Here is a 24,930-nt window from a genome sequence, read left to right as displayed (position 1 = left end):
CAAATAAATCCAAATTGGCCAGGCGCAGCGGCTCACGCCTATAATTCCAGCACTTTGGGAGGCCAAGACGGGCGGATGATGAGGTCAGGAGGTGGAGGTTGCAGTGAGCCAAATACTCCAGCCTGGGTGACACAGCGAGACTCTGTCTCAAAAAAAAAAAAAAAAATAGCTGGGCATGGTGGTGCACACCTGTAGTCCCAGCTGCTTGGGAGGCTGAGGCAGGAGAATCACTTGAACAAGGGAGGTGGAGGTTGCAGTGAGCTGAGATCGAGTCACTGCACTCCAGCCTGGTAACAGAGCGAGACTCCCGTCTCAAAAAAAAAAATCCAAATCAGGGCTGGGCGTGGTGGCTCAGGACTGTAATCCCAACACTGGGAGGCCAAGGTGGGTGTATCACCTGAGGACAGGAGTTCGAGACCAGCCTGGCCAATAAGGCGAAACTCCATCTCTACTAAAAAAAATTAGCCCAGTGTGGTGGCGCATGCCTGTAATCCCAGCTACTTGGGAGGCAGAGGGGAGAATCGCTTGAACCCAGGAGGCAAGAGATTGCCGTGAGCTGAGATGACACCACTGCATGCCAGCCTGGGCAACAGAGCAAGACTTATCAAAAAAAAAAAATCGAAATTAAAGCTATTGTGTGCTGTCCTGACAGCAGTCACTAGGAATTGAGTGTGGATAAACACAGGGCTGGCCTAATTGTATTTTCTTTGTAGGATTAAAAGATTCATATTCTTTGACTCAGCAATTCCACTTACAGTAATTTTTTAAGAGCAATTACACAATGATAGTCTTTATCTCATTGAACCCTCACTGCAATTTTGATGGTCTCATTTGTTCATTGAGCATATTTATTAGGTGCGTCTTCCAAGGGTCACCCTCTTCGGGACTTAATACAGCTGGAAACAGTGGTGGCCCACCCCCACCCCAGTGGAGCTCACCTTCCAGTAGGTCCAAACTGGTTTGATTGAGTTCCATGGAAAACAACAAAGTGGGATAAGAGAGGAAAAGTAGGGGGGAACTGAGAGGTTCAGCATGACATGGAAGCAGAAATCAAGAGACAAGGCTTTGTGGGGTGGGTGTGTGGGTACAAGTGCCAAGGGTCGGGGAGCCTTTGGGGAGCTTTGTAGAGTGTGTGGTTCTTATGTTTCTTGGTGTTTCCTCATAGTTGGTTAACTAATACATTTGTTCATGCAATTAAGCCATCTTTTCATTTTTAAACATTTTTTAAAAATACATATATTTTTTAGAGATGGAGTCTCGCTTTGTTGCCTAGGCTGGTCTCCAGCTCCTCAGCTCAAGGGATCCTCTTGCCTTGGCCTCCCAAAGTGCTGGGATTACAGGTGTGAGCCACCAGGCCCAGCCAATTAAGTTACATTTTAAAACAACCAAGACAGGCCCTAAACCTTGGAGCTGCTGACCCAAGCTCATCCTCACCCCTCTTCCCAGGGAGGAACAGGGACTGGCCAGTCAGGTGAGGCTTCTCTAGCTTTGGCCTCAAGCTCTGGTGTGACATGGGTGCTGTTTCCACCTGTGGAGGGAGGTATGTCGCCTGGAATAAAGGCTCCCCAGAGGGCAGGGCCTTGTGGGGCTTTTACCATGTTCCCAGCACCTAGATAGTGCCTGGCACACGTGAGTCTCTGGGATACAGTAGCGTGAGTGCAGTGAACAGATGGCCGAAGAGGCTGTGTAGATGGGAAAGGCCTTCGCCAGCTGCGGGGATCAGCTCAGGCAGGGGAATGAGTTCTGTGTCCTGGCTTTTTGTTTGTTTTTTTAAGAGCCTGGAGTCACATCCTGGCTTTTTTTTTTTTTTAAAGGAAAAATGGTGGTTTTATTCATTTGTACTTAAACCAGGCAAAGTAGTACTGATCTCATTATGATTCAGCAAATACAAGACCTCTTTCCACAAATATTAGCATAACGATCAAAATAGGGATTATAGTAAAACAGCCAAAAAGGGCTGAGGGAATCAAGTATGTTACAGCTTAACCCTTAACCTCAGTATAATTTTTATTTTATTTTATTATTATCTTTTTAAGACAGAGTCTGGCCTTGTCGCCTAGGCTGGATTGCAGTGGCGTGATCTCGGCTCGCTACAACGTCCTCCTCCTGGGGTCAAGTGATTTTCCTGCCTCAGCCTCCCGAATAGCTGGGATTACAGGTGCCTGCCACTCACTCCCGGCTACCTGGCTGCTTTTTGCCCAAGTGATTTGGTGAAACAAAGCCTCTTCCTCCAGCGGACTTGGACTCTTAAGTCAAGGGTGTGCCGCGTCCACGCTGTACTTTATGTACCTCTCTCCCTGGCCAGGATCTCACCCTGGCAGGGCAAGGGCAAGACGGGCCCTGAGTGTAAGGTGGGTGGGCTGGGATAAGGAGGCCTGGAAGAGGCCACATAAAGCCAGCCCCAAGGTCTGGAAGCCTCCCAAGCATAGCCCCTTCCCCTCCCCTCCCCTCCCCTCCCACCCACCGCCCCCTCCCCTCCCCTCCCACCCACCGCCCCCTCCCCTCCCCTCCCCTCCCCTCCCCTCCCCTCCCACCCACCGCCCCCTCCCCTCCCCTCCCACCCACCGCCCCCTCCCCTCCCCTCCCACCCACCGCCCCCTCCCCTCCCCTCCCACCCACCTGCCTGTCTGCGTGCTTACCTTTAACCTCCACCTAGTTGTTATTTAACTCGCGGTGAGGTTCTGACCAGTCCCATGCTCCACTCCAGAAACCCGCCAGGGAGGCTAAGTCCCTGGGCTGACCCTAGGATTAGGGCGGGAACCTATCAGGTAAAACCTTTCTCCCTGCACCCCCAGTCCCGTCAGGGGAGGGGAGGCCTTGGCGTCTCCCAAATCACGTTTTCTGGGTCAACAAGCCTCACAGCTCTAGTTAAATCCTGGGCAGAGCTGGCTTAGCAGAGGTGCCCACACTTGTGCGTCACTTTGCGCCCTACCCAGAAGGGGAGCAGGAAACCAAGGGATGAAAAGTGCCAGGTCCCTGACTACCTCATTGCCCATGGCTGAGAAGTTCTGGTGGGAAGGAACCATGGAGGGCCCATCTGGACATCCTTCCTCAGCTAAAACTGCCTCCTTCCAGGTAGGAGAACCTGGTGACCAGGCAGGTGGCCTTTCCTATCAAAGCCTCAGTTTCTTGGGGGTGATGCTGCCAGCCCCTCACAGGGCTCAGCTCAGCACCTAGCATGCGTGGAGGGTGAGAACAAATTGAAAAAAAATCCTACATTTTTTTCCTCTGAAAATTCTGGTAAAGACGGCCAGGCGCAGTGGCTCGTGCCTGTAATCCCAACTCTTGGGGAGGCTGAGGCGGGTGGATCATGAGGTCAGGAGTTCGAGACCGGCCTGGCTAAGATGACGAAGCCCCGTCTCTACTAAAAATACAAAAATTAGCCGGGCGTGATGGTGGGCACCTGTAGTCCAAGTTACTTGGGAGGCTGAGGCAGGAGAATCACTTGAACCTGGGAGGCGGAGGTTGCGGTGAGCCAATATCACACCACCGCACTCCAGCCTGGGCAACAGAGCGAGACTCCGTCTCAAAAAAAAAAGAAAAAGAAGAGACAACCAGGCATGGTGGCGCATGTCTGTAATCCCAACTACTCTGGAGGCTGCGGCAGGAGAATCTCTTGAACCCGCGATGTGGAGGTTGCAGTGAGCCGAGATCAGGCCCCTGCACTCCAGCCTGGGCAACAGAGTGAGACTCTGTCTCAAAAAAAAAAAAAAAGCTGGGCACCGGTAGCTCATACCTGTAATCCCAGCACTTTGGGAGGCCTAGGCGGGCAGATCACGAGGTCAGGAGATTGAGACCATGCTGGCTAACACGGTGAAACCCCATCTCTACTAAAAATACAAAAAAATAGCCGGGCGTGGTGGCGGGCGCCTGTAGTCCCAGCTACTAGGGAGGCTGAGGCAGGAGAATGGCGTGAACCCGGGAGGCGGAGCTTGCAGTGAGCTGAGGTCTCCCACTGCACTCCAGCCTGGGCTACAGAGCGAGACTCCGTCTCAAAAGAAAAAAAAAAAAATCCTCATCCTCCTAAAGAGGAAATTAAGAGTCAGACAGGATCAGAGAGGGAAGTGTCTTGCCCATGGTCACACAGCAGTTCGACAGCAGAGAGGGCCAGGGTGACCAGACAGGTGGTGGTAAGGTGCAAGGACCAACATTAAAGTCAGTAATCTGGGTTTGAATTGGCGCTGCCACGTCCATGTGCCTGCTGTATTCCTGGGTGAGTTGATTAACCTCTCTGAGCTTCCATTTTTCCATCTGTAAAATAGGGATCATCTGTAATTCACACAATTTTCATGAGATTCCAGGTGCCAAACACAGGGATAAGTGCTTAATAAATGTTTATTTGTTTTCAAACAGCGTCTTACTCTGTCACTTTGTTGCCCAGGCTGTAGCGCAGTGGCGCCATCTCGGCTCACTGCAACTTCCGCCTCCCTAGTTCAAGGGATTCTCCTGCTTCAGCCTCCCAAGTAGTGGGACTACCGGAGTGTCACCAGGCCCAACAAATTTTTGTAATTTTAGTAGAGATGTGGTTTCACTGTTGTGGCCAGGCTGGTCTGAAACTCCTGGCCTCAAGTGACTGACCCACCGTGGCTTCCCAAAGTGCTGGGATTACAGGCATGAGCCACTGCTCCCAGCCGAGTGCCTACTTAATAAATGTTAACAAAAAATAACCCACCCCAAAAAAGGAAAGAGGACAAACACAGGGTAAGGGTGTTTCAGCAGAGGCAAACATCGTGAGCAAAAGCTTGCAGGTGGGAGAGGCCAAGGCCAATTGCTGAAGTCCTTACCAGCTGGCAGGGACTGTGCACTGTAAGTGGGGGATGAGTCCAGAGGCAGGCAGGGACCAGGCCACAGTGAACTTGTGGATTTTATTAATCCCGAGTGTATGACGGGGCAGGAGAGAGTGTAGTATCCCAGGCAGATCTGAGTTTAGAAAGACCTGACCCACTGTGAGGCCCCAGCTGTCTGTCTGTCTCTCAGCCTTAGCCTGCCACTCTGCAGTGGTTACCCTCTGACCTGATCAGGGTTTGTAAATCTGTATATTCCTTTGTGAATTTCTTTCTTTGCTGCCCTTTCACCCCCAGGACTGGGTGCTCTGTGAGCAGTACCTTGTCTTCTGTTCTCCACAGTGACCCCAGCATCTAGCCCAGGGTCTGGCAGAGATAATTTCTTCCCAATGAATAAGTGAATGAATGACATCATTTCCCTGTGGGAAGGTTGGGGTTAAGGCAGAGTTCCTCAGTCTGCTCCTACCCCAGCCCCTCCTTCCCTCCACACGTACCTGCCGATCTGCCCGCATGAGTGGGCACTGGCCCACTTACTGGTTCCCCTGCCCCCTTTGTTTTCTCTCCAACAATGACTGTGTTTCTATTGTTCTTCCTGGAGAGAGAGAACGCAGTGCCTTCGTGGTCACCAAAAGGCCAACGGCGATTCCCTCTCCAGCTGCATGATGAAGATCCCTTTGATTTTTCCCTTTACACTTCTAGTTCCTTCTATAAATATTTGTGGCTTTTCAAATAAAAAGCCACAAAGGAGGTGAGTGGCCTGTAAAAGAAAGAAAACAGCTTTTTTTTTTTTTTTTTTGAGATTGAGTCTCACTCTGTCGCCCAGGCTGAAGTGCAGTGGCGCGATCTGGGCTCACTGCAACCTCTGCCTCCCAGGTTTAAGCGATTCTCCTGCCTCAGCCTCCCTAGTAGTTGGGATTACAAGCACGGACGACCATGCCTGGCTAATTTTTGTATTTTGAGTAGAGATGGGGTTTCATCATGTTGGTCAGGCTGGTCTTGAACTCCTCACCTCATGATCTGCCTGCCTTAGCCTCCCAAAGAGCTGGGATTGCAGGTGTGAGCCATTGCGCCCAGCCAGCTTTTTTTGTTTTGTTTTGTTTTTTTCTTTTTTTGAGATGGAGTCTTGCTGTCCCTCATGTTGGAGTGCAGTGGTGCGATCTTGGCTCACTGTAGCCTCCACCTCCCAGGTTCAAACGATTCTTCTGCCTCAGCCTCCCAAGTAACTGGGATTACAGGCAGGTGCCACCCCACCTGGCTAACTTTTGTATTTTTTAGTAGACACAGGGTTTCACCATGTTGACTGATTTTGAACCTGAGGTGATCCACCTGCCTCAGCCTCCCAAAGTACTGTGATTACAGGCAAGAGCCACTGTGGCCGGCCACAAACGGCTGTTAAACACAAAAAAGTGTTCAGCCTCCTTCACGATAAAATAAGTGTAAATGATAACTAGTCAGAGAATCCATTTTTCCACCTTACGATTGGCAAGGATCAAGTCGGGGAAACTTGTACCCCTCTGGGGGACAGTGTGGCTGTGTGTATAAAAATGTCGGCTGGGCACAGTGGCTCATGCCTGTAATCCCAGCACTTTGGGAGGCCGAGGCAGGTGGATCACAAGGTCAGGAGTTCAAGATCAGCCTGCCCAACATGGTGAAACCCTGTCTCTACTAAAAATACAAAAATTAGCCGGACGTGCTGACGCACACCTGTAATCCCAACTACTCAAGAGGCTGAGGCAGGAGAATTGCTTGAACCTGGGAGGTGGAGGTTGCAGTGAGCCAAGATGGCACCACTGCACTTTGGCCTAGGTGACAGTGTGAGACTCTGTCTCAGAAAAAAAAAAAAAAAATGTCAAGTGCAGGTCACCTTCGACCCAGCAATTGCACTTCTTGGAATTTATCCATGAAATATCCCACACAAGGAAGAAATGATGAAGGTAAATGTTACCCACTGTAGCTTGGGTAAAATGTTATCCATTGCTTGTAACAGCAAAATATTGGAAACAACCCAAATGTCCATCAATAGGCAACTGGCTGAATACACAGTAGTACTTCCACACCATGGAGTACCACACAGCTTCAAAACAAATTAGCCAACGGAGTGGCCCTTATGTACCGACACAGTCCAGAATAGGGCCCTGGTTAAAAAGGGACATGGAGAAAGTACAAGGCAGGCTTGCCTTACAGTCTGCTGCTATCTGTGGGTATAAAAGGGAAATCAATATATATTTGTATTTGCTTGTAAATGCATAACATATCTCTGGAAAGGTGACAAGAAACATAACATTGACTGCTTTGAGGAAGGAGGATTAAGGTGCTGGAATCTCAGCTCCCAGAGAGGGAGGCTTTTTGCTGTACACAGTTTTGACCCTTTAACTATTTGTTCTTTTTGTTTGTTTTGAGACAGAGTCTTGCTCTTTCACCCAGGCTGGAGTGCAGTGGCACAATCTTGGCTCACTGCAATCTTCGCCTCCCGGGTTCAAGTGATTCTTGTGCCTCAGCCTCCAAAGTAGCTGGGATTACAGGCGCGCATCACCAAGCTTGGCTAATTTTTGTATTTTTAGTAAAGACAGGGTTTCATCACGTTGCCCAGGCTGGTCTCAAACTCCTGACCTCAAGTGATCCACCCGCCTTGGCCTCCCAAAGTGCTAGGATTATAGGCGTGAGCCACCACGCCCAGCCAATCTTTGAACTATTTGAATGATATATTATCCAAAAAACACCAGAATTTAAAAAGAAAACATAAGAAAAAGTGTTTTTTTCAGCTATGTGGACAAGCTTTCCACCTTACACCGGGGGAGGGAGTCCGGCTCTGGGATCTCATTCTTGGAGGAATGGCTTAGAGCGCCTATGCCACCTCCTGCAGATGAGTCCACTGAGGCCACCAATAGTAGATCTGGAAAAAATACTTGCCCTACAGAGGACAGAAACTGAGGGATAATATCAGTACTACACAAAGTGCCTTTTTTTCTTTTTTTAAAACTTTTAAAACATTTATTTATTTAAAAAGATGGGGGTCTCGCTATGTCACCCAGGCTGGAGTACATGGTGCTATCATAGCTCACTGCAGCCTCGAGCTCCTGGGCTCAAATAATCCTCCTTGGCCGGGCGCAGTAGCTCACGCCTGTGATCCCAGCACTTTGGGAGGCCGAGGCAGGTGGATTCACCTGAGGTCAGGAGTTTGAGAGCAGCCTGCCCAACATGGTGAAATCCCATCTCTACTAAAAATACAAAAATTAGCTGGGCATGGTGGCACGTGCCTGTAGTCCCAGCTACTTGGGAGGCTGAAGCAGGAGAATTGCTTGAACCCAGGAGGCGGATGTTGCAGTGAGCCGAGATTGTGCCACTGCACTTCAGCCTGGGCAACGGAGTGAGACTCTGTCTCAAAAAAAAAAAAAAAATCCTCCTGCCTCAGCCTCCAAATAACTGGGACTACAGATGTGCACCAGCATGCCCGGCAATTTTTGCTTTTTGTAGAGAAGGTTTCACCATGTTGCCCAGGCTGATCTAGAACTCTAGGCTTCAAGCAATCTTCCCGCCTCAGTCTTCCAAAGTGCTAGGATTACAGGTGTGAGCCACTGCACCCAGCCCACAAAGGGCTATTATAACTGACATGAAAAAGCTAATCAGACATTAGAAAAATGGGCCAAGGATGGGTTAGGCAGTTCACTGAAATAAATGCATGGGAAGATGCTCAAGTTCACTGCAGTGGGGGAATGACAGAAACACTGAGATGGTTCTCTGCACCCTGTGGTCTGGGGGCATCCTGGGAGAGGGGCGCCTCCTTCACACACAGCTGCTGGGATGCCAAGACTACAGCAGCATTGGGGAAAAGGATTGCAAACATCCCTGGACCCAACCCGACCCCTCCATGCAATCCAACTCACAGAAATCAAGCCCTTCAATGTAAACGCATATCCATAGCAGCAAAACACTGAAGGCAGAATGAATGCCCTTCCACAGGCGAATCCAGGATGCTCCTGGGAAGGCCATACGGCCATTAAAGATGCTGAATTAGCAGTGTCCCTGGGGAGACAGGGAAGGAGGCGCAGAGGCTAAGAATAAGGACTCTGGGGCCAGACGTCAAATCTTGGTTTTGTGACTTGAGCATATGCTTTTACTCCTTTGGGCCTATATGATAATATTAGTACCTATTTCATGGGTTTGTGATGAAGATTAAATAAGCAACTGTGTCAGAAGTGTTTATAGCAGTGTCTGAATCTAGAGTGGTACTACTTAAAGTGTTTGCGAAGGGCTGGGCATGGTGGCTCAAGCATGTAATCCCAGCACTTTGGGAGGCCGAAGCGGGTGGATCACCTGAGGTCAGGGGTTCAAGACCAGACTGGCCAACATGGCGAAACCCCGTCTCTACTAAAAATACAAAAATTAGCCAGGTGTGATGGCATGCACCTGTAGTCCCAGCTACTTGGGAGGCTGAGGCAGGAGAATTGCTTGAACCTGGGAGGTGGAGGTTGCAGTGAGCCAAGATGGCGCCACTGTACTCCAGCCTGGGTGACAGAGCAAAACTCCATCTCAAAAAAAAAAAAAAAGTGTTTGCTAAGTAAATGTCTTAAAAAATAATAAGCTTGTCATTGAGTAAGAAAGTTAAGTTGCAGCCAGGCATGGTGACTCATGCCTGTGATCCCAGCACTTTGGTAGGCCTAGGTGAGAGGATTGCTTGAGGGCAGGAGTTTAAGGCTGCAGTGAGCTATGATTGTGCCACTGCACTCCAGCTTGAGTTATAGATTGGGACCCTGTCTCTAAAAATAAACATTTTTGAAAAGCTAAGATGCAAAAATATTGTCACCTGCATTGGCAAGACCCTGTAGATGTCTAGGTGTGTCTGGTTTCATGAGCATAGAAGACTATGGGACACATATTTAGTTGTCAACAGGATTGCCAGAGGAGGAACTGTTTGTGTGTGTATGGGGGGAGGGGGAAGGGAGTAAGCAAAATAAAAATATTTAAAGCCTCATGGATATTATTTTTTTCGAGACAAAGTCTTGCTCTGTCACCCAGGCTGGAGTGCAGTGGTGCGATCTCAGCTCACTGAAACCTCCGCCTCCCGGGTTCAAGCAATTCTCCTGCCTCAGCCTCCCGAGTAGCTGGGATTACAGGCACCTGCTACCACACCCGGCAAATTTTTGTATTTTTAGTAGAGAGGGAGTTTCACCATCTTGGCCAGGCTGGTCTCGAACTCCTTACCTCATGATACGCCCGCTGTGGCCTCCCAAAGTGTTGGGATTACAGGCGTGAGCCACTGTGTCCAGTCTCTTATTTTTATGCAGTCATTAAACTATATACATGCATATGTATAGAGAAAGTTTCAATGACTAAAAATAAGGAAACCAAGAAAGAACTTCTTTATCTCCCACGGGGCCAGGGTCGGGGCACCCCAGCAGTGTGTGAAGAGCAGAAGTCCAGCCAATGACAGACACTTCCCAAAACATCACTTGCTTACTTCGAAATCAAACGATTTCTCATAAATATTTTCTCCCAATGCTGGGAAGAGGGAGAGGGGAAGGAGGTACGGAAACTCCATCAATCATTTGAAGGACTGCCTTTTATCAGACTGATTTTCCGTAGTGGGTTGTTTGCAGCTTCCTCCTCCCCAGTTCTGGGCCTCAGCTGTCAAAAGGATTTCACCATGCAACTTTTTCATGCTAGCAGCTGGGGCCAAGAAGCTAATAGATGGGAAAAAGCTCTGAAACCTCCAGGACGACAAATAGGTGTCCTCCTCACAGAAGAGAAGAATTACTGCCCCACCATCCCTAGGTGGCCCTCAAATCCGTTCTCTAAACTGCAGCAGCTGTTTAGAGATGTCCACCAGGTGTTCGCAGCTCTGTCATCCTATTCCTGTTCGCAGCAGAGACTGAGGGCTGCTGACCCGGACCGGCTATTTTGGGACGTGCTGTGGGGGGCCTTGGGAGGTTGGTGACGAAAGGAGTGCGTGCCCGCTAAGGGAGGGGACGCCCCGGAGCGTGCCACTCATAAACATGGTCCCGAGGCCTGCCCCTCACCAGGATGGTGCACGCGGCAGGGGCGGCTTTTTAGTGGTGCAAGGCGGCTGGTCGGGGGGAGTTTGGGGCGGCGCTGATTGATGGCGGGCGGGGCGGGGCGGTGGATTGGCGGGGGGCGGGGTGAGGCAGCGCTGCGCTGATTGGCTGGGGGCGGGGCGGGGCGGGGCGTCTCCCGCCCGGGCCTAGAGCGCTGCCGGGGGCGCCGGGACTATGTCGCGGGCGCGGAGCCACCTGCGCGCCGCTCTATTCCTGGCAGCGGCGTCTGCGCGCGGCGTAATGACCCAGGTCGCGGCGCGGCGGGGCTTGAGCGCGTGGCCGGTGCCGCAGGAGCCCAGCATGGAGTACCAGGTATCAGGCGGGCCGGCGGGCCAGCGGGCCGGGGCGCGACGACACGTGGGCCTGCGCTCTGCCGCAGAACATCCGGGCTCCGCTAGCCCAGAGAGTATCGGGAGCCCTGTACTGGGGGACTCGGGGGGCGGAACATCCTGGAGGCTGGGGGTGGGGACAGGGACCAGGAAGTTGGGCCCGGGCCGCCGGGTCTGGGAATTCGGAGACTATAGCGTCCCCGCCCCGGGTTGGGGAATGGGAAGGGGCACTGGAGCTAGGATCCAGAAGCCCAGAGGCTCAGCGGTGCTTCTGGAGTTCCAGTGATCCCGGAGTCTGAACCGTCAGTGAGAGTGGGGAAAGAGGGTAGGGAAGAGACTCAGGAATTCAGGCTTGAAAGATCCAGGAGTATTGATCTGGGGGTGGGGTGTCCAGGATTCAGAAGATTGGGGATCCAAGGGCCTGGATTTGGGGGAGAGGCAAGAATCAGGGGTAGTGGAAGGCCCTAGAACCTGGAAAACAGAAAATGTCCGCGGGCGTTGTGCCAAGAGCCGGTTGCCCTAGACCAGACCCTGATGCCAGTCAGGCGGGTGGCACTGGTTTGATGAGGGTGGGGCCTCCAACCAGCCTTGAGGTCCTGAGGGTGGGAGGCACAGAATATGAGGCCTAAGGGGAATGAAATAGCACCCCCACTCCCACTTCCATTGTGAACCCTCCTGAAGCCGTACCTACCTGCCTTCCTGGCTGAGTGACTCCTGGCACACCTATCCTCCCTCTGAGTTGCTCTTCTGTGGGTTGGAATCTGGAACCCCAGAGTCATGAGGGTTGGGGTGGAGCTTCGGGGAACTCCAGAATTCGAATACCCCAACTTTCTGTAGTTCTGGCCCCTCCCTGGCAGGGAGCAATATAGCAATGGACCCCATTGGAGAGAATGAGGGCAAAGGCCCAGGAGTGAAGTCGGGGGAGCCTGGGCAGGAAGCAAGGCTAGTCCGTTAGTCATGCCACCTTCTTTGTGTAGCACTCCCTGGGTGGGGCTGAACTGCCTCAGACTCCCATTTTTGCCAGGGCTGGAAAGATGCCATACTCTCTGTTGCTTAACCTACAGGCTAGGCTAACAGTGCTGGCACGGCAGGCAGGCCTGGTACTGGCCTTGTTGCCCTGGCTTGGCCACTGGTCTGCTGGCTGTCTCTGTGCCTGTGGACCCTGAGTGAGCCTTAACCTGCTACCTGGGCACTGTGGTTGCCAGGATGCTGTGCGCATGCTCAATACCCTGCAGACCAATGCCGGCTACCTGGAGCAGGTGAAGCGCCAGCGGGGTGACCCCCAGACACAGCTGGAAGCCATGGAACGGTACCTGGCACGGAGTGGGCTGCAGGTAAGGTAGAGAGGGCCTGTGACCACCTCCCACCCCCATTTGTGATTCCCGTAGCTGAGGCAGGGACCTTGTCTGTCTGTCCCAGGTGGAGGACTTGGACCGGCTGAACATCATCCACGTCACTGGGACGAAGGGGAAGGTGAGGGGCAGGACCCTGGGGTAGAGGGTCTATTAAGTGGCTGGTGGGGTAGAGCCTGCCCAGACAATCCCTTTTCTTTCAAGGGCTCCACCTGTGCCTTCACGGAATGTATCCTCCGAAGCTATGGCCTGAAGACAGGATTCTTTAGGTACCAGGTTGTGGGGGGATGTGGTGTCTGTCCCAATGGACCCTGGGGGGCTATGGAACCAGCCAGTGCTTCAGGACCAGGGTCACCCCCAGGAGGTCAGCTGAATGTCTCTCTGCCCAATGTTTATTTATTCAATAAACATTCAGTTAGCACTTACCATATTGGCCCATGTTTATGGCAACCTTTAATTTTTTTTTTTTTTTTTTTTTGAGACTGAGTCCCACTCTATCGCCCAGGCTGGAGTACAATGGCACGATCTTGGCTCACTGCAACCCCCGCCTGCCAGGTTCAAGCAATTCTCCTGCTTCAGCCTCCCGAGTAGCTCGGATTACAGGCACCTGCCACCACACCAGGCTAATTTTTGTATTTTTAGTAGAGATGGGGTTTCACCTGTTGGCCAGGCTGTTCTCGAACTCCTGACCTCAAGTGATCTGCCCACCTCGGCCTCCTAAAGTGCTGGGATTACAGGTGTGAGCCACTGTGGCTGGCCTTAATTTTCATAATAAAGGCCGGGCGCGGTGGCTCACGCTTGTAATCCCAGCACTCTGGGAGGCCGAGGCGGGCGGATCATGAGGTCAGGAGATTGAGACCACGGTGAAACCCCGTCTCTACTAAAAAATACAAAAAATTAGCTGGGCGTGGTGGCGGGCGCCTGTAGTCCCAGCTACTTGGAGAGGCTGAGGCAGGAGAATGGCGTGAACCCGGGAGGCGGAGCTTGCAGTGAGCCGAGATTGTGCCACTGCACTCCAGCCTGGGCGACAGAGCAAGACTCCGTCTCAAAAAAAAAAAAAAAAAAAGTTTTCATAATAAAAAAAATTGGGGAAGGGGCAGCCACTTTAACGTATAAATACGTAGCGGGAGGCCCAGTGTGGTGGCTCATGCCTATAATCCCAGCACTTTGGGCGGCTGACATGGGAGGATCACCTGAGCCCGGGAGGCCAAGGCTGCAGTTAGCAGTGATCACGCCATTGCACTTCAGCCTGGGTGACAGGGCAAGATGCTGTCTTAAAAAAAAAAAAAGAAAATTACGTAGCTGGAATAGTCAGATGGTCAGATGTCTCTTTAATAACTTAAAGTCCAGGTTGAGTGTGGTGGCTCACAACTGTAATCCTAGCACTTTGGGAGGCCAAGGTGGGAGGATCACTGGAGCTCAGGAGTTTGAGACCAGCCTGGGCAACATAGTGAGACTTCATCTCTATTTAAAAAAAAAAAAAGAAATGAAAAAATTTTAAAGTCCATATATAACTTTAAAATCACATAGAGATAGTTATCAATTAGTATGTCTTTAGAGTAAGGAGAAAATTGCTTTGCAAGGGCTTAAACGATAAGGGTGGCTTGTGCCGTCCACATTAAGGTCTCCCGGGCGGGCTACAGATAGGAGCCCTTCTGCTCGGCCAGTCTCCGCTGTGGCTTTGCCCTGGAGGCAGCGCCCCCTCTTGGTCTCACTTGTCTAGACTTACACAAGAGGATGGCCAGGTAGACCCGGGATCGCTCTTTCTGTGCCACGCATGTCTCCTAAGCCCATCACCAGGAACTTCTGAAATCAGCTGCCTAAGGTCATTTCAAGCTGATATGTTTTCCCTAAACAGTTCTTGTTCAAATAAAGAGATGGAGAGGAGGACTTACTACCTGAGTAGCTTTGAGGATTGAAACATGAGGCACAAACCTGTCTTCTAAAATCATTTTTTGGGCCAGGCGTGGTGGCTCATGCCTGTAATCCCAGCACTTTGGGAGGCCAAGGCGGGCAGATCACTTGAGGCCAGGAGTTCAAGAGCAGCCTGGCCAACATGGCAAAACCCTATCTCCACTAAAAATACAAAAAAATTGGCTGGGCACGGTGGCTTATGCCTGTAATCCCAGCACTTTGGGAGGCTGAGGCGGGTGGATCACCAGAGGTCAGGAGTTCAAGACCAGCCTGGCTAACATGGCGTAACCCTGTCTACTAAAAATACAAAAATCAGCAAAGCATGGTGGTGTGTGCCTGTAGTCCCAGCTACTTGGGAGGCCGAGGCATGAGAAACGCTTGAACCTGGGAGGCAGAGGTTGCAGTGAGCCAAGATTGCACCACTGCACTCCAGCCTGGGCGACAGAGCAAGACCCTGTCTCAAAAATAAATAAACATAAAAACTACAATCATTTTTGGGATAAAAACCTACCCTTCAACTTGGGCCCATATGGCCTTGAGGGCCAGCCCAGGGCTGCAGCTTGAACACTGCTTGTGGGCTTTGTCTCTGAGAGCTGTAAGACAGATGACATTGTGGGACAGATGTCAGCAGAGTGACTGATTGATATGGGACTGTTGGAGCCCATAGAATGTGCAAAAGCAGCCTGGGTGAGGGTCCAAAGGAGGAGGAGCTGTCTTAGTTGAGACCAACGTGGTGAATAGGGTGAGCCAGGTGCAGAGGCCTGGAGATAGAAGAGGGGGAGGACTTGGGGGGCGGCTACAGATAGTCCGGCGGGATGGGGCACCAGGAACAAACCGAGGGACACAGGAGAGGTGAGGCACAGAGGCCAGTAGCATCAGCCCCTGCAGGGTGGGGAAGGCCAGGACGCTCAGGAAGGGAGTCCTGACGACCCCAGCTGTCCCGGCAGCTCTCCCCACCTGGTGCAGGTTCGGGAGCGGATCCGCATCAATGGGCAGCCCATCAGTCCTGAGCTCTTCACCAAGTACTTCTGGCGCCTCTACCACCGGCTGGAGGAGACCAAGGTGCCCCATGCAGGAGGGCTGGCGGGTGGGTGTGGTTGGGGGTGCTACATGTTCCAGCTCCCCATCTCCCCAGAGGAGGGGCTGCACGGGCTCTGGGCCTTGACATCTCCCTGTGCCACAGGATGGCAGCTGTGTCTCCATGCCCCCCTACTTCCGCTTCCTGACACTCATGGCCTTCCACGTCTTCCTCCAAGAGAAGGTGTGTGCCCTCTCCCTAGAACCCTGCATCTGAGGCCGTGGGAACAGGAACCTCAGCAGGCCTGGGGGCTCCCGGCTTCCATGCGGCCTCCGGGCACCCTCATATCCCCTGCCATGCCCTCTGGTCTTTGGCAGGTGGACCTGGCAGTGGTGGAGGTGGGCATTGGCGGGGCTTATGACTGTACCAACATCATCAGGTGAGCACAGTTGCTTGGGACGAGGGGTGGCAGCCAGGAGCACAGCCTCACCTGCCGCCTGGTGGCTCAGGGCAGGGCCTCATGGCCTTTTCCTCCCCTGCAGGAAGCCTGTGGTGTGCGGAGTCTCCTCTCTTGGCATCGACCACACCAGCCTCCTGGGGGATACGGTGGAGAAGATCGCATGGCAGAAAGGGGGCATCTTTAAGGTGACCAGGCAGACTGGGGGAAGGGAGAGACATGGAAGGCCTGGGCGTCTACATTTTCATCCTGGCTTCACTGTGTGACTGGAACAAGTTGAGTCTCCTCTCCAGACTGTTTCCCCATTGAAATGTGAGGGATGGCTGGACATGATGGCTTATATGCTTGCAATCCCAGCATTTCAGGAGGTCGAGGCGGGAGAATCACCTGAGATCAGGAGTTTGAGACCAGCCTGACCAATATGGTGAAACTCTGTCTCTACTAAAAATACAAAAATTAGCCAGGTGTGGTGGTGTACGCCTGTAGTTCCAGCTACTGGGGAGACTGAGGCAGGAGAATCACTCGAACCCGGGAGGCAGACGTTGCAGTGAGCCGAGATTGCGCCACAGCATTCCAGCCTGGGTGACAGAGTGAGACTTCATCTCGAAAAAGAAAAGAAAAGATACATGAGGGATGAGAGACAGTGGTAGCCCAGACCCAGGGATGTGGGGGCCAGAGGTAGGAGTGTGGAGGACGCTAGGTAGCCCTTTCTCCTTCTTCCCTCCACAGCAAGGTGTCCCTGCCTTCACTGTACTCCAACCTGAAGGTCCCCTGGCAGTGCTGAGGGACCGAGCCCAGCAGATCTCAGTAAGTCTGATTGGAATGGGGCAGCGGCAGGGTGGGCGTGTGTCCCTCCTGTTTGAGGAGGCACTGCATCCTCTGGGGCCTCAGTTTGCTCATCTGTGCAGTGAGGACGCTGGGCCAGCTGCCGGGCCTGCTGGAACACATCTCAGTTCTGGGAGCAGGGCTTGGTGGCTGGGGGAGGGGAGAGATGCGAGGGCTGATGTGGTCAGGGAGGGCCTCTGCTGACCCACTCCTGCCTGTCTCCCCCAGTGTCCTCTATACCTGTGTCCGACGCTGGAGGCCCTGGAGGAAGGGGGGCCGCCGCTGACCCTGGGCCTGGAGGGGGAGCACCAGCGGTCCAACGCCGCCTTGGCCTTGCAGCTGGCCCACTGCTGGCTGCAGCGGCAGGACCCCCATGGTGAGTGGGCAGCGGAGTGGGCAGGCAGGTGGGTGGCACCTGTGGAGCCTGCCTAGGAGGGTCCCGGGCACACTTGGTCTCACACACCCCACAGGTGCTGGGGAGCCGAAGGCATCCAGGCCAGGGCTCCTGTGGCAGCTGCCCCTGGCACCCGTGTTCCAGCCCACAGCCCACATGCGGCTTGGTGAGTTAGACCTTCCTGCCCAGCTGGGACCACTGCGTGTGTCTGTTCCCCTTCAGATTTTTTTTTTTTTTCTGGGGGGGTTTCTGTTTGGGAGATAGAGACAATTTGAAGTGGTGCTTAAGAGAAAGGACTCTGATGTCAGCAAACCTCCCCGACCTTGAGCTCATGAACTCTTTCTGAGCCTGTCTTCTCATCTGCCAAAGTGGATGATGATAGGAGCCACTGCCAAGGGCTGTGGTGGGGATTCGCTGAGGTGACATCACTAAGGTGCTGAGTGCAGAGCCTGGCCAATGTGGGATAAAGTGCCAGCCAGTGGTAGCTGCTGTCACTGTCACTATCATCGTCATCAGAGCCTGAGGTTCTGGAGGACGGTGATCCAGTCATCTACTTCTTGCCTTCCCCAAAGCTTTCAGCACCCAGCAGGTGCTCATGCTGTTAAGCCCCTTCAGCAAATGTTGGGCCCACTGTGTGCCACGCCTGTTGTCAGGGGCAAGTGACAAGGTCCTGAAGACAGGCTGACCTCTCCATCACATCCCGGCCCCAGCTAAGGGCTCTCGGGCTGTCAAACGGGTATAGCAGGCCCTTTCAGGGTTGCCTGAAAGATTCCACTAGATGAGACAGCCGAAAAGCCCAAGCCATTGACTGGTGCTAGTAAAAAAGTTCCTGGGCTGCCGGGGTCCTGAGTGTTGAGGGCGGGCGCAGCCTGCAGGGGAGACCGGGCTCAGGAGTGTGTGTGCGGAGTTGAGGACGGGGGTGGGAGAGGGCCTGGAAGACTGCCTTGCTGCCCTCCCCCAGGGCTTCATAACACGGAGTGGCCGGGCCGGACGCAGGTGCTGCGGCGCGGGCCCCTCACCTGGTACCTGGACGGCGCGCACACCGCCAGCAGCGTGCAGGCCTGCGTGCGCTGGTTCCGCCAAGCGCTGCAGGGCCGCGAGAGGCCCAGCGGGTGAGGGGCAGGGCTGGGGTTGGGGCCGGGGCGGGCCCACGAGGAGGGGTGGGATCGTGGGGAAGGGCGAGGGCGGGGGCGGGCCCACTGGGAGGGGCGAGGTCGTGGGAGGGGACGGGATTGGGACGGCAGGGAGAACGGGCGTGGCCCTTTGACCCAGCTCCTCACCCGTGTCGCAGTGGCCCAGAGGTTCGAGTCTTGCTCTTCAATGCTACCGGGGACCGGGACCCGGCGGCCCTGCTGAAGCTGCTGCAGGTGAGGGGCCGACTTGGGGGTGGGCAGCAGGCAGTCCTGAAGCCCTGGGTCTGGCGGTATGACCCTGGGGGGGTGCGAATCCCTTCCCCCTTGAGTTGTGTTGAGGATTAGATGTGACAAGGTGCCTGTGCTGGTTCCGCCAGGTGCTGCAGGGCCGCGGGGAGTCCAGTCATAGGTCGTTACTCATTTTCCCGCGTGTCTAGACTCAAGTCCAGGCTTAAGAGATGGACCACATCGTGGCTAAAGGTGTAGACTCTGGACTTGCTTGTCATGCCCCTTTATCGCCCTGGACGAGAAGTGGCATTTCCCTGAGCCTCAGTTTGCCTCTCCATAAAATGGGGTTGCTGCTAAAGGTACCTGCTTCTCAAGTTTGGTTGAAGGAATCACTGGGCCTTTCTCTGCTTGGGGAAACTGAGGCTGCCCAAGCTGTCCGGGCTGAAGTGGCCCGTAGGTATCATCTCCCGTTTCACAGACCAGGAGGCTGAGGCTGTATGCAGAACCTCTCCCATTTACCCACAGCCTTTTTCCAGCCTGGATTTGGGGCCCCCTCACTATCTGAGTGACCTTCAGCAAGTCCTCTTGACCTGTGGCCTCTGTTCCCCCGTCTGTACAGTAGATTGGGACTTCGCTGCTCAGGCCACAGGCCAGGCAGGGTATACTGAGGCAGATGGGGCAGGGCGCTGACGTACCTTGGCTAGGTTTATACAGCGTCATTCTAGTTGTCAGGGAGGCTGCATCTCCAGAGATGTGGGCTCAGGGGGCCATATGGAAGTTGGTAGACGTCCTTTCAGGGGTCTGACACCAAGTCTTTCCCTTGGCCTTCTAGCCCTGCCAGTTTGACTATGCCGTCTTCTGCCCTAACCTGACAGAGGTGTCATCCACAGGCAACGCAGGTGAGTGGTGGCAGGCATGGACCCTGGGGATGAGCAGGGGTCCCTGAGGTAGACAGTGGGGGTTTCCAAACTGGAGGTTTGGGGTAGGAAATAAATTTGTTTTAGTGTACTTATACTCTTTTATACACCAAAGTATACTTTATTTAATTTTATTTTAAAAATTTTTGGCTGGGCACGGTAGCTCACGCCTGTAATCCCAGCACTTTGGGAGGCCGAGGCGGGCGGATCACAAGGTCAGGAGATCAAGACCATCCTGGCTAACGTGGTGAAACCCCGTCTCTACAAAAAAACAAAAATACAAAAAATTAGCCGGGTGTAGTGGTGGGCGCCTGTAGTCCAAGCTACTCGGGAGGCTGAGGCAGGAGAATGGCATGAACTCAGGAGGCGGAGCTGGCAGTAGGCCAAGATTGCGCCACTGCACTCTAGCCTGGGCGACAGAGCGAGACTGTCTCAAAAAAAAAAAAAAAAAAAAAAAAAATTATTTAGTTTTTGAGACAGAGTGTCACTCTGTCACCCAGGCTGGAATATAGTGGCACAATCTCAGCTCACTGCAACCTCTGCCTCCTAGGTTCAGATGCTTCTCATGTCTCAGCCTCTGGAACAGCTGGGATTACAGGCGTGTGCCAACATGCCCAGCTAATTTTTGTATTTTTAGTAGAGACAGGGTTTCTCCGTGTTGGCCAGGCTGGTGTCAAACTCCTGGCCTCAAATGATCTGCCCACCTCAGCTTTCCAAAGTGCTGGGATTACAGGTGTGAGCCACCACGCCCAGCCAGCATTTTTTATTTTATATGAAATACAGTAGAAAATACCAGTGTACACTGCACAGAGTAAGGGTAGGTCCTGTTTGCTGAAGATTATTCTGTTCCAGGCATCTGTATAAGTATGTAAGTACTGGGTTGCAATGTAAAATGTGTTTTTTACTATGCATCATGTTAAAAAAGTTTGAAATCGTGTAAAAAATACAGATCCCAGGCTGGACTTGGTGGCTCACACCTGTAATCCCAGCACTTTGGCAGGAGGATCATTTGAGCTCAGGAGTTAAAAGCCAGACCTCATCTCTATAAAAAAAAAAATAGAAGAATTAGCCAGGTGTGGTTGTGTACACCTGTGGTCCTAGCTACTCAGGAGGCTGAAGTGGAAGGATCGATTGAGCCTGGAAGGTGGAGGCTGCAGTGAGTCATGAAGTTGTGATTGCATCACTGCACTCCAGCCTGGGTGACAGAGCAAGACCCTGGACCCTGTCTAAAAAAAAAAATCTCCAGTCCTCACATCAGTCTGGCTGGGGAGAGTTCTGGAATCTGCATTTTATTTATTTATTTTTTTCTTGAGACAGTCTCGTTCTGTCACTCAGGCTGCCCAGGCTGGAGTGCAGTGGTGCCATCTCGGCTCACTGCAACTTCTGCCTCCCAGGTTCAAATGATTCTCCTGCCTCAGCCTTGTGAGTAGCTGGGACTACAGGCGTGCGCCACTATACCCAGCTAATTTTTGTTTTTTGTTTGTTTATAAGATGGAGTCTTGCTCTGTCGCCCAGGCTGGAGTGCAGTGGTGTGATCTCAGCTCACTGCAGTCTCCTCCTCCTGGGTTCAAGCGATACTCTTGCCTCAGCCTTCCAAGTAGCTGGGATTACAGGCGTGTGCCACCACACCTGGCTAATTTTTGTGTGTGTTTTTTTTTTTTTTTTAAGAGACAGTGTTTCACCATGTTGGCCAGGCTGATCTTGAACTCCTGACCTCAGGTGATCCGCCCGCTTTGGCCTCCCAAGGTGCTGGGATTACAGGCGTGAGCCACCGCGCCCAGCCTGGAATCTGCTTTTTTTTTTTTTTTTTGAGATGGAGTCTCACTCTGTCACCCAGGCTGGAGTGCAGTGGCGCGATCTCGGCTCACTGCAAGCTCCGCCTCCTGGGTTCACGCCATTCTCCTGCCTCAGCCTCTCCGAGTAGCTGGGACTACAGGCGCCCGCCACCACGCCCGGCTAATTTTTTTTATATTTTTAGTAGAGACGGGGTTTCACCGTGGTCTCGATCTCCTGACCTCGTGATCCGCCCGCCTCGGCCTCCCAAAGTGCTGGGATTACAAGCGTGAGCCACCGCGCCTGGCGGAATCTGCGTTTTTAACCAGCATCCCCAGAAATAACTGTGCCCACCTGGTGATGGTCCCCAGCTGGATGTACATTTTATAGATGGAGACAATGAGGCCAGAGTGCGGAAGGGGTACCTAGTGGGCAAAAGCTTTGGGGCCAGAGTGTCTGGCTCTGCCTCTCGTGACCTTGGTGAGGTCACTGAACCTGCCTGAGCCTCAGTTTCTTTATCGTGTCCATGGAGAAGACCACTAGCCGAGACTGGGGGCCTGATGATGTAAAGGGCTTGGTGCTAAGCAGGTGCTCACAGTGCACCCGCCCCTTTCTCCACCCCTGTCCCTTACCCGTCTCCCCTTCGCTGATATGCCTGTCTCTGTGCTCCACAGACCAACAGAACTTCACGGTGACACTGGACCAGGTTCTGCTCCGCTGCCTGGAACACCAGCAGCACTGGAACCACCTGGACGAAGAGCAGGCCAGCCCGGACCTCTGGAGTGCCCCCAGCCCAGAGCCTGGTGGGTCCGCATCCCTGCTTCTGGTGCCCCACCCACCCCACACCTGCAGTGCCAGTTCCCTCGTCTTCAGCTGCATTTCACATGCCTTGCAATGGATCAGCCAAGGCCGAGACCCCATCTTCCAGCCACCCAGTCCCCCAAAGGGCCTCCTCACCCACGCCGTGGCTCACAGTGGGGCCAGCATACTCCGTGAGGCTGCTGCCATCCATGTGCTAGTCACTGGCAGCCTGCACCTGGTGGGTGGTGTCCTGAAGCTGCTGGAGCCCACACTGTCCCAGTAGCCAAGGCCCGGGCTTGGAGGTGGGAGCCTCCCACACCTGCCTGCGTTCTCCCCGTGAACTTACATACTAGGTGCCTTTTGTTTTCTGCTTTCCTGGTTCTGTCTAGACTGGCCTAGGGACCAGGGCTCTGGGACGGGAGGCTGGGAGAGGATGTCCTCTTTTTTAAGGCTCTGTGCGTTGGTCTCTCCTTCCTCCCGGCCGAGATAGCAGGGGGGCTCCCCGGGTCTCTCACTGTTGCAGTGGCCTGGCTGTTCAGCCTGTCTCCCCCAACACCCCGCCTGCCTCCTGGCTCAGGCCCAGCTTATTGTGTGCGCTGCCTGGCCAGGCCCCGGGTCCTGCCACGTGCTGGGTGGTAGATTTCCTCCTCCCTGTGCCTTCTGGGAAGGGAGAGGGCCTCTGCCTGGGACACTGTGGGACAGAGGGTGGCTGGAGTGAATTAAAGCCTTTGTTTTTTAAAGAACTGGCAAAGCCTTCGACTGACCCTTGATCCCCTGCTCCCTCAGCAGAGACAGAGAGGGACTGCTGGTGGTCAGGGACCTGCACTGTGTAGAGGGAGCCTGGCTGTGTGGCCTGGGACAAGTCCCTCCCTCCCTGTGCGCCTCAGGTAGCCTGTGAGATGAGACCGGACTGACGCCTGTCGACCATATGCCAGGTAGTGCTTTCTGCAGACCCCCTTGCAGAGACCTTACGATGGAGAATTATACCCATTTGACAGACGAGGGAACTGTGGCTGGTTTCAAGAAGCCATGGGGGCTGGGCATGGTGGCTCACGCCTGTAATCCCAGCACTTTGGGAGGCTGAGGCGGGCGGATCATGAGGTCAAGAGGTCGAGACCATCTGGCCAACATGGTGAAACCCTGTCTGTCTCTACTAAAAATACAAAAATTAGCTGGACGTAGTAGCGGGAGGCTGAGGCAGGAGAATTGCTTGAACCCGGGTGGCGGAGGTTGCAGCGAGCCGAGATAGATAGATAGTGCCACTGTACTCCAGCCTGGGCGACAGAGCAAGACTCCGTCTCAAAAAAAAGCCACGGGACCTGCCTACAGTCACAAGCCAACAAGTGGCAGGTCCAGGATTTGAACTTAGAGCAGTCGAGGGCCTGTGTTCAGAACCCCAGAGTGAGAGTGTGGATGGGGCCTCCTGGTGTTTGCCTTCTTGCAGCCTAGACCCTGGGGTGTGCTGCCGACGGGGTGAGTGGCAGAGGGGAACTGGCTGAATGAAAACCTGCTGTGCCCTGGCTGCTGCTACTGTTCAAGATGCCACCCCTGCCACCAGGCCAGCCCAGTGGGGGCCAAGTACAAAAGCAGCCCTGTCCTGTGCCCTCACCCCACCCTGGCTTTGAATGTCACTGCCCTTCTCCCAGCCCAACCCATCACCGGTTTCATGGTCTGGTTTATTGGTGGTGAATACACAGGGGCGGGCCCAGGACAAGCAGCTTGGCTACTCCCCCTCTGCTGGCTGTCTGACCGGCAGAGAGGGCTCCATGTGGCAGGAGCTAGGCTCCCAACGCCCACTGTTCTTGCCACCCTCTGGGCTCCCAGGCTGGACTCCGCTAGGCTCCTGTCTCCCCTGCCAGTTAGGCAAGTCCAGGTGTGGAGACCGCACGGATAGATCCAGGTGGCTCTGGGCTGGGCCCTCTTCTGTTCCCAGGGGGGAGGTGCTGTCGGCCTGGCTGGGCTGGCCTGGCCTGGATCTGTTTCAAGTTCTCCCTTCCTGCCCAGCTCAGTTCACCTGTGCTGGATCCAGGTTCAAATGACAGGGACTTGGGTTTTTACAACAGCATGGCAAGTGGTCTCTCTCCTGGGCAGCCATATCCCAGAACCACTGGGTTGAAGGTTCTGTGGGGTGGGGGGACCCCAAGGTGTTCCAAGCCAGTGGCTGCACTGGCAGCAGGCCTCTTGAGAGGGAGGCGGGAAGGGTGGGCACGGAAAGCAGGCTCCAGCCTGGGCCGAGTGGAGGACTGACTCCCAGGATGAGTTCACACCAGTGCTCCCAGCTGGCGGCTGCTCAGTCTCTCCTGCCGGGCGGGCGCGGGGGGCCGGGGCTATGCCATGCTGCTGGTGGAGCAGGGGGTGCTCTGGGTGCTCCCGATGCTGTGGTTGGTGCTGCTGCTCTCGGAGGAGGCCGGGGCAGCCACCGCCACCACGGGCTCCCGCTTGCTGGGGGAACCTGGGAGCAGGGGCGGAGGTCAGGGTCCCGGCCAGGGCCCCTCAATCCCTCAGAGGCTTCACTGGGCTCCCCCGGGTGGATGGAGGGGCCCGGCATGCTCACTGTGGGGGCCTGGGGTACTCACGCGTGTGCGAGTAGATGTACCAGAGTGCGGCAGTGAGCAGGGCCCCGATGAGGAAGGCACCAAAGGTGATGCCCAGCACGGCGGGCAGGACGAGGCCTTTGCTTGTGCAACCTAGAGAGGGCCGATGCCATCAGCACTGCCACCTCTGCCCCTGCCCCATCCCCTACCCTGTTGTGCTGGCCCGCGTGGGCTTTGGTGCCAGCCCCGCTCAGCCATGGACCCTCGACTTCTCTGAACCTCAGTCTCTTGTAGCAAACGGGCTCATCACAGCCAGGCCTGGCATTGAGCCACGATTGCTAGGACTGTCCACCTAGAGGGCCCAGCCAAGCCTTTTGGGTCATGCCTCTGCCCCTCGAGGCTGATGGAGATGCGTTTT

At 54.0% G+C, this 24,930-nt stretch overlaps 2 protein-coding genes across 9 annotated transcripts in view; one reads left to right on the top strand and one right to left on the bottom strand.

The window, feature by feature from the left end:
* Positions 1–10,929: 10,929 nt before the first annotated feature.
* FPGS (folylpolyglutamate synthase) lies at positions 10,930–22,721 on the top strand. 8 transcript variants are annotated; one of them, XM_055270973.2, is made up of 15 exons: positions 10,930–11,149; positions 12,372–12,500; positions 12,586–12,639; positions 12,723–12,787; positions 15,380–15,494; positions 15,616–15,693; positions 15,828–15,889; positions 15,993–16,095; positions 16,637–16,714; positions 16,961–17,108; positions 17,203–17,292; positions 18,088–18,238; positions 18,418–18,493; positions 19,320–19,386; positions 21,852–22,721. In XM_055270973.2, the coding sequence occupies exons 1-15, from the start codon at positions 11,012–11,014 to the stop codon at positions 22,259–22,261; spliced, it is 1,764 nt and encodes a 587-aa protein (XP_055126948.1). In that variant the 5' UTR covers positions 10,930–11,011; the 3' UTR covers positions 22,262–22,721. The 8 variants fall into 8 exon arrangements, with proteins under 8 accessions (XP_055126948.1, XP_055126949.1, XP_063491919.1 ...); XM_055270974.2 differs by having other exon boundaries at positions 10,948–11,149; positions 12,402–12,500; XM_063635851.1 differs by lacking the exon at positions 10,930–11,149 and adding an exon at positions 11,200–11,468.
* Positions 22,722–23,640: 919 nt separating this feature from the next.
* ENG (endoglin) overlaps positions 23,641–24,930 on the bottom strand; it is a 42,527-nt gene continuing 41,237 nt past the window's right edge. The window contains exons 16-17 of the mRNA XM_055270971.2: positions 24,555–24,665; positions 23,641–24,430 (exon numbers count right to left, since the gene is read on the bottom strand). Of these exons, the coding sequence (XP_055126946.1) occupies positions 24,306–24,430; positions 24,555–24,665 (236 nt within the window). The 3' untranslated portion in view covers positions 23,641–24,305. The remainder of the gene's footprint in view (positions 24,431–24,554; positions 24,666–24,930) is intronic.

Source organism: Symphalangus syndactylus, chromosome 3, assembly GCF_028878055.3.
Source record: "Symphalangus syndactylus isolate Jambi chromosome 3, NHGRI_mSymSyn1-v2.1_pri, whole genome shotgun sequence".
Taxonomy (NCBI): domain Eukaryota; kingdom Metazoa; phylum Chordata; class Mammalia; order Primates; family Hylobatidae; genus Symphalangus; species Symphalangus syndactylus.
This window is presented reverse-complemented; position numbering and strand designations above follow the sequence as displayed.

Bases quoted from the DNA above. Each gene is read 5' to 3' on its own strand.
- FPGS (XM_055270973.2), top strand. From the start codon at position 11,012: ATGTCGCGGGCGCGGAGCCACCTGCGCGCCGCTCTATTCCTGGCAGCG. The intron at 16,715-16,960 runs GTAAGTCTGATT...TGTCTCCCCCAG, and splicing joins ACCGAGCCCAGCAGATCTCA to TGTCCTCTATACCTGTGTCC. The intron at 18,239-18,417 runs GTGAGGGGCAGG...CCCGTGTCGCAG, and splicing joins GGCCGCGAGAGGCCCAGCGG to TGGCCCAGAGGTTCGAGTCT.